At 35.7% G+C, this 18,469-nt stretch overlaps 1 protein-coding gene across 1 annotated transcript in view; it reads right to left on the bottom strand.

Moving 5' to 3' along the window:
* LOC140137948 (uncharacterized) overlaps positions 1 to 18,469 on the bottom strand; it is a 90,816-nt gene that overhangs the window by 19,538 nt on the left and 52,809 nt on the right. The window contains exons 5-6 of the mRNA XM_072159762.1: positions 10,781 to 11,008; positions 2,176 to 2,295 (exon numbers count right to left, since the gene is read on the bottom strand). Of these exons, the coding sequence (XP_072015863.1) occupies positions 2,176 to 2,295; positions 10,781 to 11,008 (348 nt within the window). The remainder of the gene's footprint in view (positions 1 to 2,175; positions 2,296 to 10,780; positions 11,009 to 18,469) is intronic.

An 18,469-nucleotide genomic window follows, 5' to 3' on the forward strand; every position in this document is an offset into this window, starting at 1 on the left:
AAAACATCGAACGTGTGTACAAGAAAAATGGTAGGTTCCTCTATAGTATTTTACTGACCATGGAAATGTACTGACACCGTGCGAGCACATGTCAAAATCGATATAATGTATTGTCCATATAGACGCGCATTTATCATGTTTATTGTCGGATTAACAACAATTAAGCGCTATTAATACACATTAATGTTTTTAGGCAAATAAAATTCCAAAATATGGTACGTTTTCTGCTTTTGCTTGTCACGTGGTAGGCCTATTTTGAAGTTGCGATTATATCTTCAAATAAGTTTCAAATGGATTCCATCAAGACAAGTGGCCGAGTGGTCTAAGGCGCTAGGCTCATAGAGCATATCCAAAGCGGCGTGGTGCGCCGTGAGTTCGAACCCCGCCTCTGCCAAACTTTAAAAGAAGTAAAATTAAAATTTAACTATTTTTAAATTTCATATTGGGGAAATGTGACTGGGAGAATTTATGTATGGCGTGGAGTGGTGTGATTTTTTAGTGTAAAATGGTTTCATAATTTTTTAATGTCGTTCATTTGATTTTATTTGTTCATGATATTATGATAATGTTCCTTCTCCTATCACTTAATTTAGAAACAGCCGTAATTCTATTCAATAAACTGTAGATTACATGTTTTGTACGAATCCACACTTAGATTCGAGCAGAAAAGTGTTGATTCGTAGAAAATAATCTACAGTTTATTGAATAGACTGGCGTCACAGCAATGGTTTAAATGAACCTTACATCATTGCCCCCATTGTTGTTATTACGATCTACACGTGAATAAAGTGCAACATAATTATTTTGTTTGTAAGCCTAGTCAAGATTTAAGATCAACTCATCAATAAACGGTAACCAAGACATTTGGAAACACCATCGAGATCAAAAAATGTTTCATCAAGCATCTAGAAACACCACAACAGAGTGATCAAGATTCCTAAAAGGAATTGAAAATATTCGTAAGGGAGTATCAGATAACCATTTTTACTTCAATGAACTATGAACGATCCAGCCGAATTTATCTTAAGGGGGTACTACACCCTTGTGGTAAATTTGTGACTATTTTTGCATTTTTCTCAAAAAATAATAACACACTGGTAATAAAAAAATTACGAATATTATTGGGGCAAGGAATCCCATTACTACACTGAAATTTCAGTGACTCAAGTCAAGCGGTTCAGTATATATGATAGGAAACGAGGTACATGCTAGCGGTACCTTATTTCTGATCATAAATAACAAACCACTTGTCTTGTCATCGAGTACGCTGCAACCTCCTGGGATCCCCACACCCAGCGTAACATCCGCAAAGTTGAACAGGTTCAGCGTACCTCTGCACGTTTCGTCACCAGTGACTACAGTCGTGAGAGCAGTGTGACTGCCATGCTGAAACACCTGGAATGGCCATCACTACAAGAGAGACGCCAACAAAGCCGCCTTGTAATGATGTATAAGATCCACCAAGACTTAGTCGACATTGATTGGACCAACTACCTTACCCAATCCACATTTCGGACAAGAGGACACAAGTCTCGCTTCGTGTACCCTCAGACCAGCTCATCAGTCTATGCCAATTCCTTCTTCCCACGTACCATCAAGGATTGGAACATCTTGAAGAAGGATCCAGCTGAGTACTCATCCCTCGACGCCTTCAAGATTGCGCTGAGGGAGCGTCTCCTGATGTAGCTCCGCAACACCAAGTTTTAACCAGCACTGTATATTTCGCACCTCTACAATTTTTTGTTCAAGTTGTTCCTACCCATGCACACAAGCAGTGCGTTTTTCCTCATAATTGAGGCTGCACTTTAAAGGAAGGAAGGAAGGAAGGGTCACTGAAATTCCAGTGTAGTAATTGAATTCCTTGCCCCTATCATATACATAACTTTTGTTGCCACTATGTTATTAGTTTTTGAGAAAAATGCAAAAATAGACACAAATTTATCGAGGGGTGTAGTAAGGGATCAGTAAACATTGTTAACGTACTGAAACTAATGGGAACGTGTATGTTTGTATTTGTTATAATACTCACCTATCATGAGAGCGGGGTCCACTGTTGTAGGGTCTGCTATATTAGTAGCTATAATTCCAATCGATGCATCAACACCTTCTACTACTACGTAAGTAGATCTATCAAAGGAAACACACGGCACTAATACACCCCCTAACAATACTCACCTATCATGGGAGCAGGGTCCACTGTTGTAGGGTCTGCTATATTAGTAGCTATAATTCCAATCGACGTGTCAACGCCCTCTACTACTACGTAAGTAAATTTATCAAAGGATACGCACGGCACTATAAGAAAAAACAAATAAGAAGAATAATTAGCACACAATATATTTGATTCACTTCTCAAAGCTTTCGGTGGTGGGGAGTAAAAAGAATCGGGGTCTTTACACTTCTTGGAATAAAAACATATGAAGTATTCATGACGGGCATGACGGGTGAACCTTCTTTGGAGTTCTTTCTTATTACAAGCAGCAAAATGGAATGACCTGGATCAATGTTAAGTTGATCAAATCAAGTTAAACCCATATCAATATATTTCTTTCATTTAGAAGGTTCATAAAAAACTAGTTTACCTGATTCCAAGCTCACCATTTTTGAGATATATGCAAAACCGTGATGCAAAAATTTAAGCACTCAAATTTTAGGCTCTACGTGGATCAAAAAGTTTAGAATGCGTCGGTTTTGATAGCAATTGTATCAAATCGTTCCACTTTCAAAACATTTCATACAAAGAATAGTTAGCTAGTCTCAAGTGTTTCAATACTTTGGTAACAAGACAAAAGCAATTATAAAATTATAAAATATTTAACTATGTTGCTCTTCACATATTTTGTGATGATACCTCAAACAAAGAAAATTGTTCAAAATTTGACCTTTGACCGTTTGGTCTATAACTCACAAACGTCCTATACAGGGTGTAACAAAAAATTATACAGTTTAGAAAATAGTACTAGGCTAACATGCCACTTGTATTAAATTTTACTTTATCGTCAAGATAATTTCATGAACTAAAGCTTATCAAGTAGCTTAAAAGCTACTTCATAAGCTTTAGTTCAATAAAATCGATGGTCTACAAGCAAAGATATGGGCAATTTGTAAAGTAGTCCTAAACAGCTTGGGCCACTTTCGTGTCTTTGTGTAGTAAAAGTGACTGAATTGAGTTGAATCATGAACCATCTGGTCGTTGCTCTTAATATGAGTAATTTGAAACAATGGGGCATCTCAATTGTATTAAGATGTATAAATTTGTAAGAAATATCATATTATTTATGCCTAATGTTAATTATTTATTTATTTATTTCTTATTTAACCTGGGGTGACCAATAATTGCACTGGCACTGTTCTCCCTTGGTTCCCAGGTGTGAAAAAAAGAAAGAAAGTAAAACCTTTTGTTCTTATATAGATCTTTGACGATAAGCATGAGAGTTCGTTTTACGCGGTACAAACTTAAAATGGCTAACAGCCTTTGAACCTACGCTATAGGAAAGAAACCAAGTAAAGGTTTTCTGTTAGCCTATATATTACTGATCCAACTGCATATAACATTTATGCCATGACACCCTTTATTTTTTTCTGAAAAGCAACAATGCAATTGCTAATCATGAAAGGCGATTTTATGCGGTGCAAATATTAAGATATGTAAGCTCATATTAAATGTGGCCACACTCGTTTTCGGGGCGATTTAGTTAATTGAACATAGTGTTTCAACCCGAACCAGAAAAGAAACCAACTAAAGTTTTTCTGTTAGCCAAGACATTACTAATTCCATTACACATAATATATATTTTGCTATGACCCCTTTCATTTTGTTCTGAAAAGCAAAATTGCAATTGTATAAATTTTCCTCCCAGCTACATACACTTTCAAAATTTGCAAATGATGGACGGCTTTTCCTCCCAGCTACATACACTTTAAATACATTTCCTTAAATTTAACAAATTTCAAAGTATAGACCTCTGGAAAGGCATTCTGTTATAATACTGTTATATCATTAAATTTATAAAGTTTACTTAGATGACTGTTAAATGTTTAAAAAAATAAAATTTTGATAATTTCGTGCAATAAACTTTGTATTACGAGCGTATATCGCAATTTTCAAAACATTTACATACTGATGCTTCCAAAAAGCAACAAGTCGCAGGACAGGCTGCTCCTACGAGTAACCTGTCCGGCCTGAAAGTATCACGTCCATATATTTTATGCTACAGATGTAGGCCTATATGCATACGGGCGCATTCTTAATGTCTAAGACAAAATTGCAAAATCATCCAGCAGACCCGCTACCCATAGGACTTTACTAGGACATGTGTGCGCGAAGCCCGATAAAATTGTAATTTTAATGCGAAATAAGGATAATAATAACAAAGCCAGACAAAAAATATTATTTAAATTTTGTATTGTATGTGGTTAGATAAATATCACGTCTGAAGACAAAGTAGCTCTTCTCGGACGTGCGGACGGACTCTATTTTACACACTGCTATAATAGAATCACCTGCACATTTTATGCATTTCCGGTTGCAGCAGTTTATCCCCCACCTGCTTTACCGTCTATTAATACGCAATGAACACCATGAAATTCTTTATGGTATTCTATATACTAGGGTCATTGGATGGTGCCCAAAATGTCATATGACCAAGTCGGGGTCAAAAATCGCAACAAGTCATTTAAAAGTCATTATGACCAAAAATGTGATTTTCACTCAAAAATGCTAGTCCATCCACAAATTACATACAACAGTAACGTCACTTGCACACACTGTCTACAGGGTAAATATAATATTAAGGTCAAAAATCATTAATGTTTCAAAAAGTGTGATTTTAACTTCAAACGCTACTCATTGCACATATGTGATGCGATCAAGCAAAATCAGTCTCAAAACTCCGAAATATTGATTTTGAGATATAGTCATATAAAGGAAATATCCCCTTTTGTTTCCTGTTGTTTGGGAAACTCTTTAATTGCTCATATCTTTGAAACTGGTTGTCCAATTTTAATGGGGGTTTCTGCAAAATCAAGATTTGTAAATACTTTTTACTATGATATAAGAAACTGAAAATTTAATATTTCCGAGTTCCGACTGATTTTGCTTGATCGCATCACATATTACATACGACAATAATATCACTTGCACACAGTGTATATTATAGGATAAATACAATATTAAGGTCAATAATCATTTATGGTCATTTTCGGTGTTGAAAAAAAATTGTGATTTTGACTTCAAATGCAACTCTCTCCACATGACGTAAGCACAGAATTGAGTCAAATATCATCAAGGGGTATAACCAAATACCTTCAATATGTACAATATGATGCTATTTGCACATATGCATCAGTGATTATCAAAACAAACATTTAATATACTTGGGGTCAAATGCCAGTTAGGAGTCATTTCTACTATTTCCGTTGTAACGACAGTCCTTGCTACAAATTCTACCCTCTTACACGTTATTCCGATACAAGGTGGTGAACACAATTCCATTTGTTTTAGTCTTAGAATGTTATGCAGATCTGTTTTGTTTTATTTTTGTTCAGAGTACAGCTCAACTGATCATACTTTTCCTACATTCGACCTTGCATGATTTTTGAGTTGACACAGTCATGAAAATAACTATAGATACTTGACAGACCATAAGTAGCCCAGTTCTGAACCTTTTCATTGATCATTCATAACAATAGGTATCTGATGGATCAGTGAAGATAAGAAGGATTATAATATATCCGTAACCTTGATATTATAGTACATCTCGAGGAAAAAGTGCAATGGACATGTTTTCATTTTATGTTTCAAATATCCCGCGCATGAAAATTGAGTATTTAACCCAAAATGGAAAATGGAACAATTTATTGGAAATCTGTTTTAACAGATTTTTTTGACATCTTTTTCTGCACTGTATTATACCTAAATTACGAAATTTGATAAATATTCAAAGAAAATATAGGTCATCCAAAAAATGTTGATTTTTACACATTTTGGGGCAAAAAAGGAAAAATAAGCAAAAATATCAAAATCTGTTTTAACAGCTTCATTCATCAAGTCATAACAAACGGCCTACATGCTTAATTTCTAATAAAATATTGAAATTGTGAAAAATATAGGTATTTATTGATTTTCATGTTTTTTCTTGCAAATATGCTAATAATATGCAAATTATGAAATTGCAAAATAAAGTTTCTACATAGCATACATCTTTCAAGTGTGATGTTCAAAATGACAGACATCAAAAGAGATTCGATGAAATGTAAAGGTGTAGTAACAATTTTGGCATGGACTGTCTGGTTAGGCAAAGTACGGTAAGTTGAGCTGTAAACACATAAATAATAATAAACATTTGAACACAACCGAGAATATGGCTTAGCTCATCACAAGGCAATGACAAAGATACCCCAGCGTCAAAGCAAAATATGTTCTATGGGCGGAGGAATTTGACACTAAGGGTCAATCGGTTGGAATAAAAGTCGCTTGAAAAATCTGAACATATATTTTAAAAATGCTCTGATGTACAAACAAGTTAGTCTAAATTAGTCGAAAATTTCAACTGATTTTCAATATTGCATACAGCTAAAAATCCCCAAAATGCAAACTATGGATATAAAACAGGTTTTATTTCGTCGCGTTATTACAGAAAGAACTGTATCGTCGGAATCCTAAACTTGTGGGTACTTAAGGGGGTACTACACCCATTGCATTTTATTTTGCATGTTTTTGAATTTTGTGAAGAAGTGAGAAAAAAACAAATTGGACAAAGTAGTAAAAGTAAGCAAAATGAAGGGACAAATCTTCTCGTTCTATTGGTGGCATCGGTATCAATGTAGCTTACATGCTTTTACAGGTAGAAGCCAAAAGGTGGTACATCACCGATGTTTTAAATTCACTTCATTTTGGAAAGCTTACTATCAACGGATTTCGTTAAAATTTTGGATACATGTTGCTAACGCGTATTTGTAATTTCTTACAACTAGTCCAAAGATTTCCACTTACCCAGCAAACACAAAAACGTTTTAAAAACGTTTTAAATAAGTTATATTTTGGCTTTTGGTTTAGGTAAAAACGTTTTAGTAACATTAAAATGTCGGGTTATATAAAGGTCATGATAACGTTTTTTTTGTATGAAAACACACTACAACAATATTTTGTAATGTTTTCAAAAAATGTTATTGTAAACTATTTTTGCAAACATTTTTGCCAAATATGTGTCAATACTTAAATAACATTATGTTGAAATATTTGAACCCAGCAAAAACAGAAATGTTCTTAAAATGTTTTTTTTTTTCAAAACCTTTGAATAACATTTAAATGTCGGGTTATAATATAATGGTTACGAAAACGTTTTTAAAACGTTATTAAAAATATTTTGGGCAAACATTTTTCGCAAAATATTTTTTCAACCCAAAAATAACATTTTGTTTAGAAAGTTTTGTATCAAGTTTTCAAGAATGTTTTTGGAATGTTATTAAAACGTTTTATACCATTTATATAACCCGACACTTAAACGTTTTCTGTAAAACATTTTGTTTGCTGAGCAGTAGATTATCAAAAATGTTTTTAAGGTTATGAAAACGTTTTATACTCTTAATATACCCTTTATATAACCCGACATTTAACCTTTTTCTGACAACCTTTTATAACCTTTTGCGAATGATGTCGAAAACGTTTTGTGTTTGCTGGGTACTTGCAGACGTTTCGAAAACTGACAGTATTCTTTATCGATGCTATTGTTGCAATGACGATCTGTGTACAGCTGATGATGGATCGGTTAAGTTATTGGTTTACCGGAAGCCTACTCATACTGACCAATATTTGAACTTTAGGTCACACCACCCTCTTCACCAGAAACTAGGCGTTGTTCGTACCCTTCTCGATAGAAAGAACAGAATTGTCACTAAAGAGCAAGACAAGGTAGAGGAGGAAACTCACATCAAGGGGGCTCTCCAAAAATGCGGATACCCAGATTGGACCATTGAAAAAGTGAAACACGCCTAAGCCTAAGAAAGACAGATCTAAGAAAGACTATTCCGTCGAAAGGACTTGTTGTCATTCCTATGTGGAGGGAGTCTCAGAGCGTGTCTCGAGAGTGTTCAAATCATATAACATCTCCACCGCGATGAAGCCCCATTGTACGTTGCGCAATCTCCTTGTCCACCCCAAGGACAAACGGGATCCCCGTCATTCCACGGACGTCGTCTATTCAATACCATGTAAAAACTGTGATTTGGCATACATCGGGGAGACAGGAAGGAAATTCGGCAAACGTTTGGAGGAGCACAAAACTGAGGTAGAGAAAATTGGTGATAATATAAAAACTAGAGCCACCAGAAAAGCATCCAAATCCGTTGTTCACAAATCGGGTATTACTGATCATGTAGTAGAAAACAATCATGTCATCGATTGGGAGGAGGCTAGGATCGTCAAAGAGAGTAATAGATATAAGAGATGGATCAAGGTGGCGATCACCATCAGAAAGCGGGGCAATACCATGAACAGAGACGAGGGGCAATACAACTTGAGTCACGTCTTTGACGATCTGATAAGTGAAAAATCAACTGGCAACTCCGTTACCAAGCAGCAGAAACCATCAGCTGTACACAAATCGCCATTGCAACAATAGCATCGACAAAGAAAACTGTTAGTTTTCGAAACGTATGCAAGTAAGTGGAAATCGTTGGACTAGTTGTGAGAAATTACAAATACCAGTTCATCATGAACTGTTCTGATGAATATCTTCAAGAATGTTGCTAACGCATTCCCACAATGGGAATAAGTGGTTCTTGATGACTTCATGAACTTGGTGATTTTCAGTGCTCCACACCTATCAAACGAAATGGTTAAAATGCTTGTATTTTCAATGTTGAGCTATATTTTGTATTTTTAACTAGCGACATTATTTCACTGAAACCTAATTAAGCCATTGGTAAAAAGTTTCCTCAACCAAACTACAGTTATGTTGGAAAAAATGCATTTCTCTTCACCTATACCATCAGATTAGGTAGTTCTTCATAAGCTTCATTTTTGTGATTTTGGTACCAATTTTACCTAAATCCATTTCAACTAGACAATCTAAATTGTACTCGCCATTTACATCCATTCCCAAGAAATGTTATGCTGTCCATCATCGCATTATATATCCAGTAAAAGACACACTAGACCAAATATCAAAATTGATGCCTCATTTTAGCAATGTTGATATATCACATGTTGTTCACAATGGATGCCTAAATTTGACTCCAACCAGGTGACATATAACCAGACATATGATGACCTATAGTTTTATAGAAATCTCTTTTACAAACAACACATGATGGAGGCTAGCCAGTATTCAATTTGCTATACCATTCATTGTGGAAGATATATTTAGCGTGCATCACTAAACACAGTAAATAGATAGTATAACAAAAGATATAATTTATTCTATTCAAGTACTGCTTGACTAGAATAAATTATGTTTTGTTATGAAGCACACATATTGAGTTACTATAATCCCATAGTAACAGGTAAACAAAAAAGTATATAGGGCAAAATTATATACTATAATGATTAAAAGCACTTTGTAGGTAGAGATATTTTATAAGTTCAGGACATGAGGTGATGAACATATTTATGTACTTCATAAATATGCAAGAAACAAAAAGAAGAGGGGTACTGATGAAAATCAGGGTATTATACCCCCTTAATAATGCTGGAAACAAACTAAATATTTCGAGTGGTTGAAGAATAAAACTGCGATCACATACATTTCAAATTTTGACAATTGACCAAACTCTTCATGAAAAATGAGCCATTTTAATCTGTTCATCTGATGCAAATATTCAATCAATGACAATTGACGCCTGATGCGCAGTGATTGGTACTATAGATACAGGCAATTGGAACGGTTTAAAAATGAGGCGTTATCGACGCAGGATCACTCAAAGTGGGAAATTTTAGACATTGTTTTGTATTGTATCTTTAAAAGTAATGATGATAAGTATATAAAACTATACAGTTTTTGAGAAAAGCGCCAAATTTGATTTTCCATGCCATTTTTTTTTTCGGTCCACCAAAACAGCTTACCCTAAATATCCAAATTGATGAACATTGCATATTTGTGTTCTGAGGACTAGAAATAATAATAATAATACTAATAATAATACCCTAACCCTAAACCCTAACCATAAACCTAAACCTAACCCTAAATCCTAACCCCTAACCCTAAACCCTAACCCTAAACCCTAACCCTAAACCCTAACCCTAAATCCTAACCCTAAATCCTAACCCTAACGCTAAACCCTAAACCCTAAATCTAACCCTAACTCTAAACCCTAACCCTAATCCCTAACCATAACCCTAAACCCAACTCTACTTTTTTATACTTTTTACCCCATAATTTTCCTCATTCTTCAAGCCCTACCCTCTATCGGGGGCTAATTTATAGTTTCAGCTTAATATCCAAATTGATGAACATTGCATATTTGTGTTCTGAAGACACAAAATTATATAATTTGGATATTTAGGGTAAGTTGTTATGGTGGACCGGAGCAATCAGTTGTCAGCTTTCAATTAGTATGTGATAGCTGTTTTATTAATCTACCACATCAACAATTTAGTGTTTTTTGTTTCGGTCAATAAAATACCCAAAACTGACAATTTCCGACGATCAAGTTCTGTTAGACCATTTCTCTCATGGATAGCTGAGTTGTTGGATCAGAACAGGATTGGTGGATTTTCCATGGCCAGAGGAATTAGGTGATGATAAATTAAAATGGTCTACTACAGTAGACTAGTACTTACCTGGAGTACCTGGAGCATCTATAATGCATACTTTGGCTGTCGACGGAGTACCTAGTTTGTACATTGGCGGGTCTGTAGGTGGATCGATAGCTAATACACAACATTCCACAGCTTCAGTAAGGGCATCGACCTCAGCTGTTAATGAAATCGGCCCAGTGAGGATATCAACTGGATTTGGATCTAATGTGTAGTCTGTCGCACTGGTTGATATGTCTGTACAGGTAACACCTATCCAGAAGAGAAAGAACATATTCAAATCATTTACCGTTATTTTGTTTCCCTTATGATTTGACAATGAGGACCTACTACCTGCTATAAATAATAAAAACAAATAAATAAATAATAATAATAATAATAATAATAATAATACACCCCATTCTCTACAAATTATGTGGAATATTTTGCGTTACATTTGCATTTTAAAGCTCAACTCAGTAGTGACCAAAACAAGAGTTCAACTGCGCATAACATGTGACAGGCTTATCACTGTTATAGTCCTACATAGGAGGACTAGAAATAATAATAATAATACTAATAATAATACCCTAACCCTAAACCCTAACCATAAACCTAAACCTAACCCTAAATCCTAACCCTAACCCTAAACCCTAACCTTAAACCCTAACCCTAAACCCTAACCCTAAATCCTAACCCTAAATCCTAACCCTAACGCTAAACCCTAAATCTAACCCTAACTCTAAACCCTAACCCTAATCCCTAACCATAACCCTAAACCCAACTCTACTTTTTTATACTTTTTACCCCATAATTTTCCTCATTCTTCAAGCCCTACCCTCTATCGGGGGCTAATTTATAGTTTCAGCTTGTTGGGTATCCATATTTCGCGGTTAGTGCTTCTTTGTAGCCATGCGGGGCAAACTAGTTGAATATATCCACATTTAGCGGTTAGTGGTTCTTTTTTTTTTAACGGACTGGAAGTGCCAACATTATACAACGTCCTCATTCGACCAAAAGTCGCCAATGTTCAACAAAAGGGCAAGTCCATCACAACATCTTAGGACTTCTTCTGATGAGGATGTGTCACACATCGAAAATTCAAGGTTAGTTGAATTTTTGTGCTGAAAGTCAGTTTAAATTTCCCGTCCAATTTCAAACTTTGGTCGTTCAGTTTAGTATGAGTGTCATTCCTTTTCGCGCGGAATTGAATGAACGTTTACATTCTCGATTTCAATTTTGCAAATGTACAATCTATTTCATTCAAAATTTCTAAATAGTGCATCCAATTTCGCACATTGTGCGGCCACTTTCGCATATTGTGCAGCCAAAATCACCGTAGCCTTGAATTCAGAGCCTATTTGGAAATGCAAATTCGTATTATGCGAAAACAAAATCGAAAAATGTTCAATTGAATTCGCGAAGTAAAGAATCAAATCCTGAAGTTTATGTTAAGCATTGGATGCGTCAACATTGTTTAACCAAGCACGTTGCTATATTAATGTGAAGGGAAAATAATATGTTAAAAATTAACTAATCCATATGCCTAATAAGAATTACAACTAATTATACATTTAAAAGCGTCTTTCCCGGTTTAGTTCAGAAACCTCAAGGTAATATAGGTCCCATAGTTCAATCAAGCTTAGTGTAATAAATCATATAAAATATATGAAGTTCTTTAGTTAATGGTGCTTCTTCTTACAAGAATAGGTATTTTTAAACATTATTCATGAACGCTAACATATTGTCAATTAAACACGTGTTATACCCGATATATAACCCGACATTTAAACGTTCTGTGAAACGTTTTGTGTTTGCTGGGCATATAACAGAATAACTATCATTATATTATATACTTGTATAACTGGACAAAATTCAAAATGTGAAGGAAACTAGACCATCTAACCTAAGCTGTACAGACATATTTCGTGTTCAAGCCATTGTGTTAAATTATAAACACATTAACTCCTGGAAATGTGAAGATTAACATGTTAAACTGCTAATATTGTTAACACCCGAACGTGTTAAACGATGTTTTAAACACATTTTAACACGTTCGTGTGTTAACAATGTTAACATATGTTACATTCGTATGATATTCGTATTTGCAAGCGTTAATATGTTATAAAATATACTTTACTGTACAATCATTACCGATTAAGTGTTTATTTTTATGTCCCGTAAGGCTGTTCTGTATTTTTTGCCCTATACTTGAACACGTAATGGCTTATCATGTAGTGAAAGGGAACAGGAAGTGTTCAGTTATGAACGTATTAACATCTGTAAATGTGAAGATGAAGTTGTTTAAGTGTTGATATTGAGTAGTAAGTGTAGGCCTTTTCGGAGGTTGAGGTCAAAGGTCATGATGACGTCACTTCCGGGTCAAAGGTCAACCGAGGTCAAAGGTCACGATGACGTCACTTCCGTGTCAAAGGTCAACCGAGGTCAAAGGTCACCTCGGGTCAAAGGTCATCAGGGGGTCAAAGGTCATATTCATGAGATGGGCGTGGCTAATTAGCATAAATGAATAATCATGAGACGGGCGTGGCTAATTAGCATATATGAATAAAATTTTGAAAAAGTTGAAAAAAAAAAAATTCAAAATAACATTTCAAAAAAAATTGTCAAAAAAAAAAACAATTTCAAAAACAATTTCAAAAAAAATTATAACAACAAATTTTGAAAAAAAATAGAAAAAAATTTTGAAAAAATTATAACAAAAAAATATATGAATAAAATTTTGAAAAAAGTTGAAGAAAAAAAAAAACTTTCAAAATCAAATTTCAAAAAAAAAAATTTTCAAAAAAATGTTCAAAAAAAAAAATTTCAAGAAAAAATTTCAAAAAAAAATTTCAAAAAAATTTCAAAAAAATTATAAAAATTTTGAAAAAAATAGAAAAACAATTTTAAAAAAAATTAACAAAAAATTTTGAAAAAAAAATAGAAAAAAAAATGGAATTTTTAGAGTGACCCTTGACCCGGAAGTGACCTTTGACCCGAAATGACCCGTTTTTGTTCTAGAAACACCGAAATTTTATAAATAAGTGAACAAATGTGCCTAAAATAACGCGTCGTATCGGGCGTGTTGCGGGAGGTATCGGCGTCAAACTCTATATATTCGGTAAGGGTCGTATTACGAGCTATCCGCGGGGGTCGAGGAGTCGAAAGGTCGATGCGCTTAAAAAATTCATTTTGTCTAGGGAAACATCGTATTTTTCGTTCTATAGCACGTATCGAGCTAGGTCAAACTTAAAGCCCTGATCATGCTACACGGAAGCGACCCTCGACCCGGAAGTGACGTCGATTGCGTAACAAAATGCGTCATTTGCGTAACGAAACTCGCATCAGTTGCACGATAAAATGCTTCAAAATGAGTCAAAGAGTGGGGTAATATAGTGCATTTTGACCATGAATCTTTCGTAGACCCAGTGTGGAGTATTCGTATTCCGAAAGTGAACGGGAATCGCGATATGGAACCGGATCAAACCGGATAGAACCGGATAGAACCTGTTCTCCTATCCCCTCCCACCAACACCCCACATACAGCAAAATACACCAATGCGTCGATTGCGTAATAAAATGGGTCAAAGCGTAACGAATTGCGTCGATCGCGTAACGAATTGCGTCAAAGCGTAACAAAATGCGTCGATTGCGTAATGAAATGCGTCAAAGCGTAACGAAATGCGTCAAAAATGCGTCATTGCGTCCTAAAATGCGTCAAGTACGCAGCAAAATGCGTAAAGGCGTAGCAAATTGCGTCCATTACGCTGCAATATGCGTCAAAGCGTAATAAAATGCGTAAAACTGTGTCAATTGCGTAATGATTAGCGTAACGCAAAAGCTTTATATATAAGTCGGTCATTTTAAACGTATCGATCATTTCGATCCTAACTTCCGAAAAGTCGACATGAATTCCTTTAAATCTTATCCTTGCTCCGTGTGCGGCAGGACATTCTCGCGCAAGTACGATCTCGAGAGACACAAGCGACACGTACACCTTGAAGAAGAAGAAGATGATGATGAAGACGAGGAGGAGGAGTCCGACGATAACAAATCGGAGGTTGTCTCGGACAGAGAATCCGGCGACGAACTGGAAGACAACGAGGCTTATCGGGAATGGTACGCGGGAGCTAAAGAAGCCACGGAAGACATGAGGAGGGAAAAATACGAAAAGTACTTTGGTGACGGCATGGATCCGGAGATGGCGAGGGAAAAGGCCCATTTGAAAACAGTATGGGCCGTCAAACGCGACTTTTTCGAGCGGTACAGCACGTTTCTACGAAGCCACGCGCTTCTCAAAGACGACGGAGTTTACGCGGAGATCGCGGATGATCTCGAGGAGAAAATGGAGAATGGCGTTGGGGTGGACAAAGCCGTGAAGAGAACGATGGCTAAACATCGCTCTAAATTTGACGGGCTGTTCCAGTACGATGAAGATGATAATGTCTCGGAATCTGCCATGGGAGGAGAGGATGACGAAGATTCACCCGCGAATTAAAGATAATAAAGTAGAGAAATGAAATACAATCGACTCTTACTCTTTATTACCCCAATTTTAAACCTCCCTTTCGCGTTACGCATTTCGTCGCGCGTTTGACGCAATATGTTACGTTTTGATGTATTTCGTTATGAAAAGACGCAATACGCTATGATTCACAAGGTCGAAAGTTAAGAGGGCGCAACACTAAATCACTCCGCATTTTATGTAACAACGAAATTCGGCTAATATAGTCCATAGTGAATTTGAGATTGTAGCGACCATATCTACCGACAAGTTCACTTAAAATCACTCAATATCGGCTTATTTGAATTCGACAAGTTTCTTTAATGATAACATGCAGAAAAAACTGGACAATTGATCTCAAAAGCAATTCTCTGTGGCGGATTAAGAGAAAACCCGATTTTGAAATGTGAGTGGTGAGTTTAGTATATTTTTAGCTCTTTTTTTTGCACCGCAAAATAGCGAAAAAAGTCAATGGTCATCGATATATGCCGACAGAAGTTTTGGAATCTAGAGAAACAGAGCTTTAATTTGATACCAAATTTATTTTGCCAAGTATTGCAGGGACGCTAGAAATGGCCCTTGAAGTAGGCCGAATTCACACGTTATCCTATGGGACGCTGAATTAGTGCTGCGCCCCCTTGTAACGGCCGTCGTTATGAACGCGTTCCTTTTACATTCTTCGCGCAAAATAACAGATGCGCTTCATAAAATGTGTTCTATTTCAATCATGATGATAAACAAAGATTACAAAAAGTCATCCCCATAAAATATTATTGGAAAAAAACACTTTATTGGCCGAGTAGGCGCCTGCAAAGTCTAGAAATGCGTCCAAAAATCCTCAAAAAGGCTCAAAAATGGATTTTAAGGTTAATAGACATTGTTAATCTGCATGAAGCCGTTTTGCTGAATATTCAGTAGGCCTACCCAAAAAGATCGTAATTGTCACCACTGGAACGGGGGGGGGGGTATTTATACTTCAGACTCAGTAATAAATGATTTCCAAAACAAAATGGCAACACTGATAATCTAGAAAAGAAATTAAACTCGGTTCAAAGACGTGCTCAAATTGTCGTCTGTCACTAATTTTGTGAGTTTTGTACAAACTTTCGCATATTGGAGGAAAAGTCGAAATATTCGATTTTCGGCGTTTCGGCACTTGATCTTTAAAACATCATTTCTCTTGAACGGAATGTCGCAGAGACATGAAATCTTCTGTGTTGAGCTTCAAACTTTCTCTAGTCTACTTAATGAGTAATAAATGTGGATTTTGAAAACGTTTAACACCTTATAAGAGGGCGCAACACTAAATCACTCCGCATTTTATGTAACAACGAAATTCGGCTAATATAGTCCATAGTGAATATGAGATTGTAGCGACCATATCTACCGACAAGTTCACTTAAAATCACTCAATATCGGCTTATTTGAATTCGACAAGTTTCTTTAATGATAACATGCAGAAAAAAACTGGACAATTGATCTCAAAAGCAATTCTCTGTGGCGGATTAAGAGAAAACCCGATTTTGAAATGTGAGTGGTGAGTTTAGTATATTTTTAGCTCTTTTTTTTGCACCGCAAAATAGCGAAAAAAGTCAATGGTCATCGATATATGCCGACAAAAGTTTTGGAATCTTGAGAAACAGAGCTTTAATTTGATACCAAATTTATTTTGCCAAGTATTGCAGGGACGCTAGAAATGGCCCTTGAAGTAGGCCGAATTCACACGTTATCCTATGGGACGCTGAATTAGTGCTGCGCCCCCTTAAAGGGTCAAGTGCCGCCATTTTGAAATTGAAGTTCCGCCATTTTTGTATCAGAAAATGATGCCAGAGTTAAATCCATATAAAGAATCGCGCTATTTTTTACGCATTTTGAAATAATTTTTTACTCCTCAACTCATTTCACGCCGCAATGATGCATTCGGGTCAAAGGTCACTTCCGGGTCAAGGGTCACTCTAAAAAAATTCTTTTTTTTTTCAATAAAATTCCATTTTAGTTATAATTTTTTTTGAAATTTTTTTGAAATTTTTTTTTTTTGAAATTTTATTTTGAATTTTTTTTTTTCAACTTTTTTCTAAATTTTATTCATATATGCTAATTAGCCACGCCCGTCTCATGATTATTCATTTATGCTAATTAGCCACGCCCATCTCATGAATATGACCTTTGACCCCCTGATGACCTTTGGCCTGAGGTGACCTTTGACCTCGGTTGACCTTTGACACGGAAGTGACGTCATCGTGACCTTTGACACGTGACCTTTGACCTCGGTTGACCTTCGACCCGGAAGTGACGTCATGACCTTTGACCTCAACCTCCGAAAAGGCCTACACTTACTACTATATTGTTAACACACGAACGTGTGATGCTATGTTTTAAATACACTTTAAGACGTTCGTGTGTTGACAACATTTACATGACTGTTCATTCCTATTCATATTTGCAAGCGTTAATGTGTTAATGAAGCATTAACCATCAACACGTTAAAGTGTTTCTGTTTTAGCTAGGCCTACTCTGTAATTTTTGCAATGTCAGTGGACCCATAGTTTCAAATTGAATGTATTATTGCTGATTAGATTGACAATTCATGAAACTGTTAAAGTTAAAAATTTAATTCACAAGATTAACACCGTTTCACAATCCCTCTTCATCTGTGGTGAAATTGGTTGCCGATTTCTTCAAATTAGACATTATATTAGAAGTGAAATTAGAAGCGTTAGATTTTAGAAATTTAATTCACAATAATGAATAGTTCTGATAAAAAATTGATTGAGCTAAAATAAAATAGATTGCTCATAATGTGAAAAAGAAAAGATTATTCAATCTAGCGTGAAAAAGAACGACCCTTTTATTAAACTAAACACACAAGTTGGGAAATTGACCCGGAAAATGTATCGTTACATAGGTATTATCGCCAAATACATGCAGGTCAAGGCCAATACGGTTCAATGGGCATTTTGGCCAAACATTCCTCTATAATAAGGATTCAGGAAAAGTTAAGTTTGGCTTTTCTGCAACGTCGTATTTTTTATTCGAGTTATAATCAAAAAGGTCAAAGGTCGTATCCTTTCACCTGGTTACCTATATAACAATGCCCCATAGATGGATGATGTAAACTATTCTTTATTTGAATTGTTTTTGCAAGGGGTTTGACCCCTAGTGTTGAGCCCAAAATCCGACCTGGGAGCTTTTTGCTTATAACTCGAGAACCATACATCTGAGATAGCTGA

The sequence above is a fragment of the Amphiura filiformis genome, chromosome 2 (assembly GCF_039555335.1).
Source record: "Amphiura filiformis chromosome 2, Afil_fr2py, whole genome shotgun sequence".
Classification (NCBI taxonomy): domain Eukaryota; kingdom Metazoa; phylum Echinodermata; class Ophiuroidea; order Amphilepidida; family Amphiuridae; genus Amphiura; species Amphiura filiformis.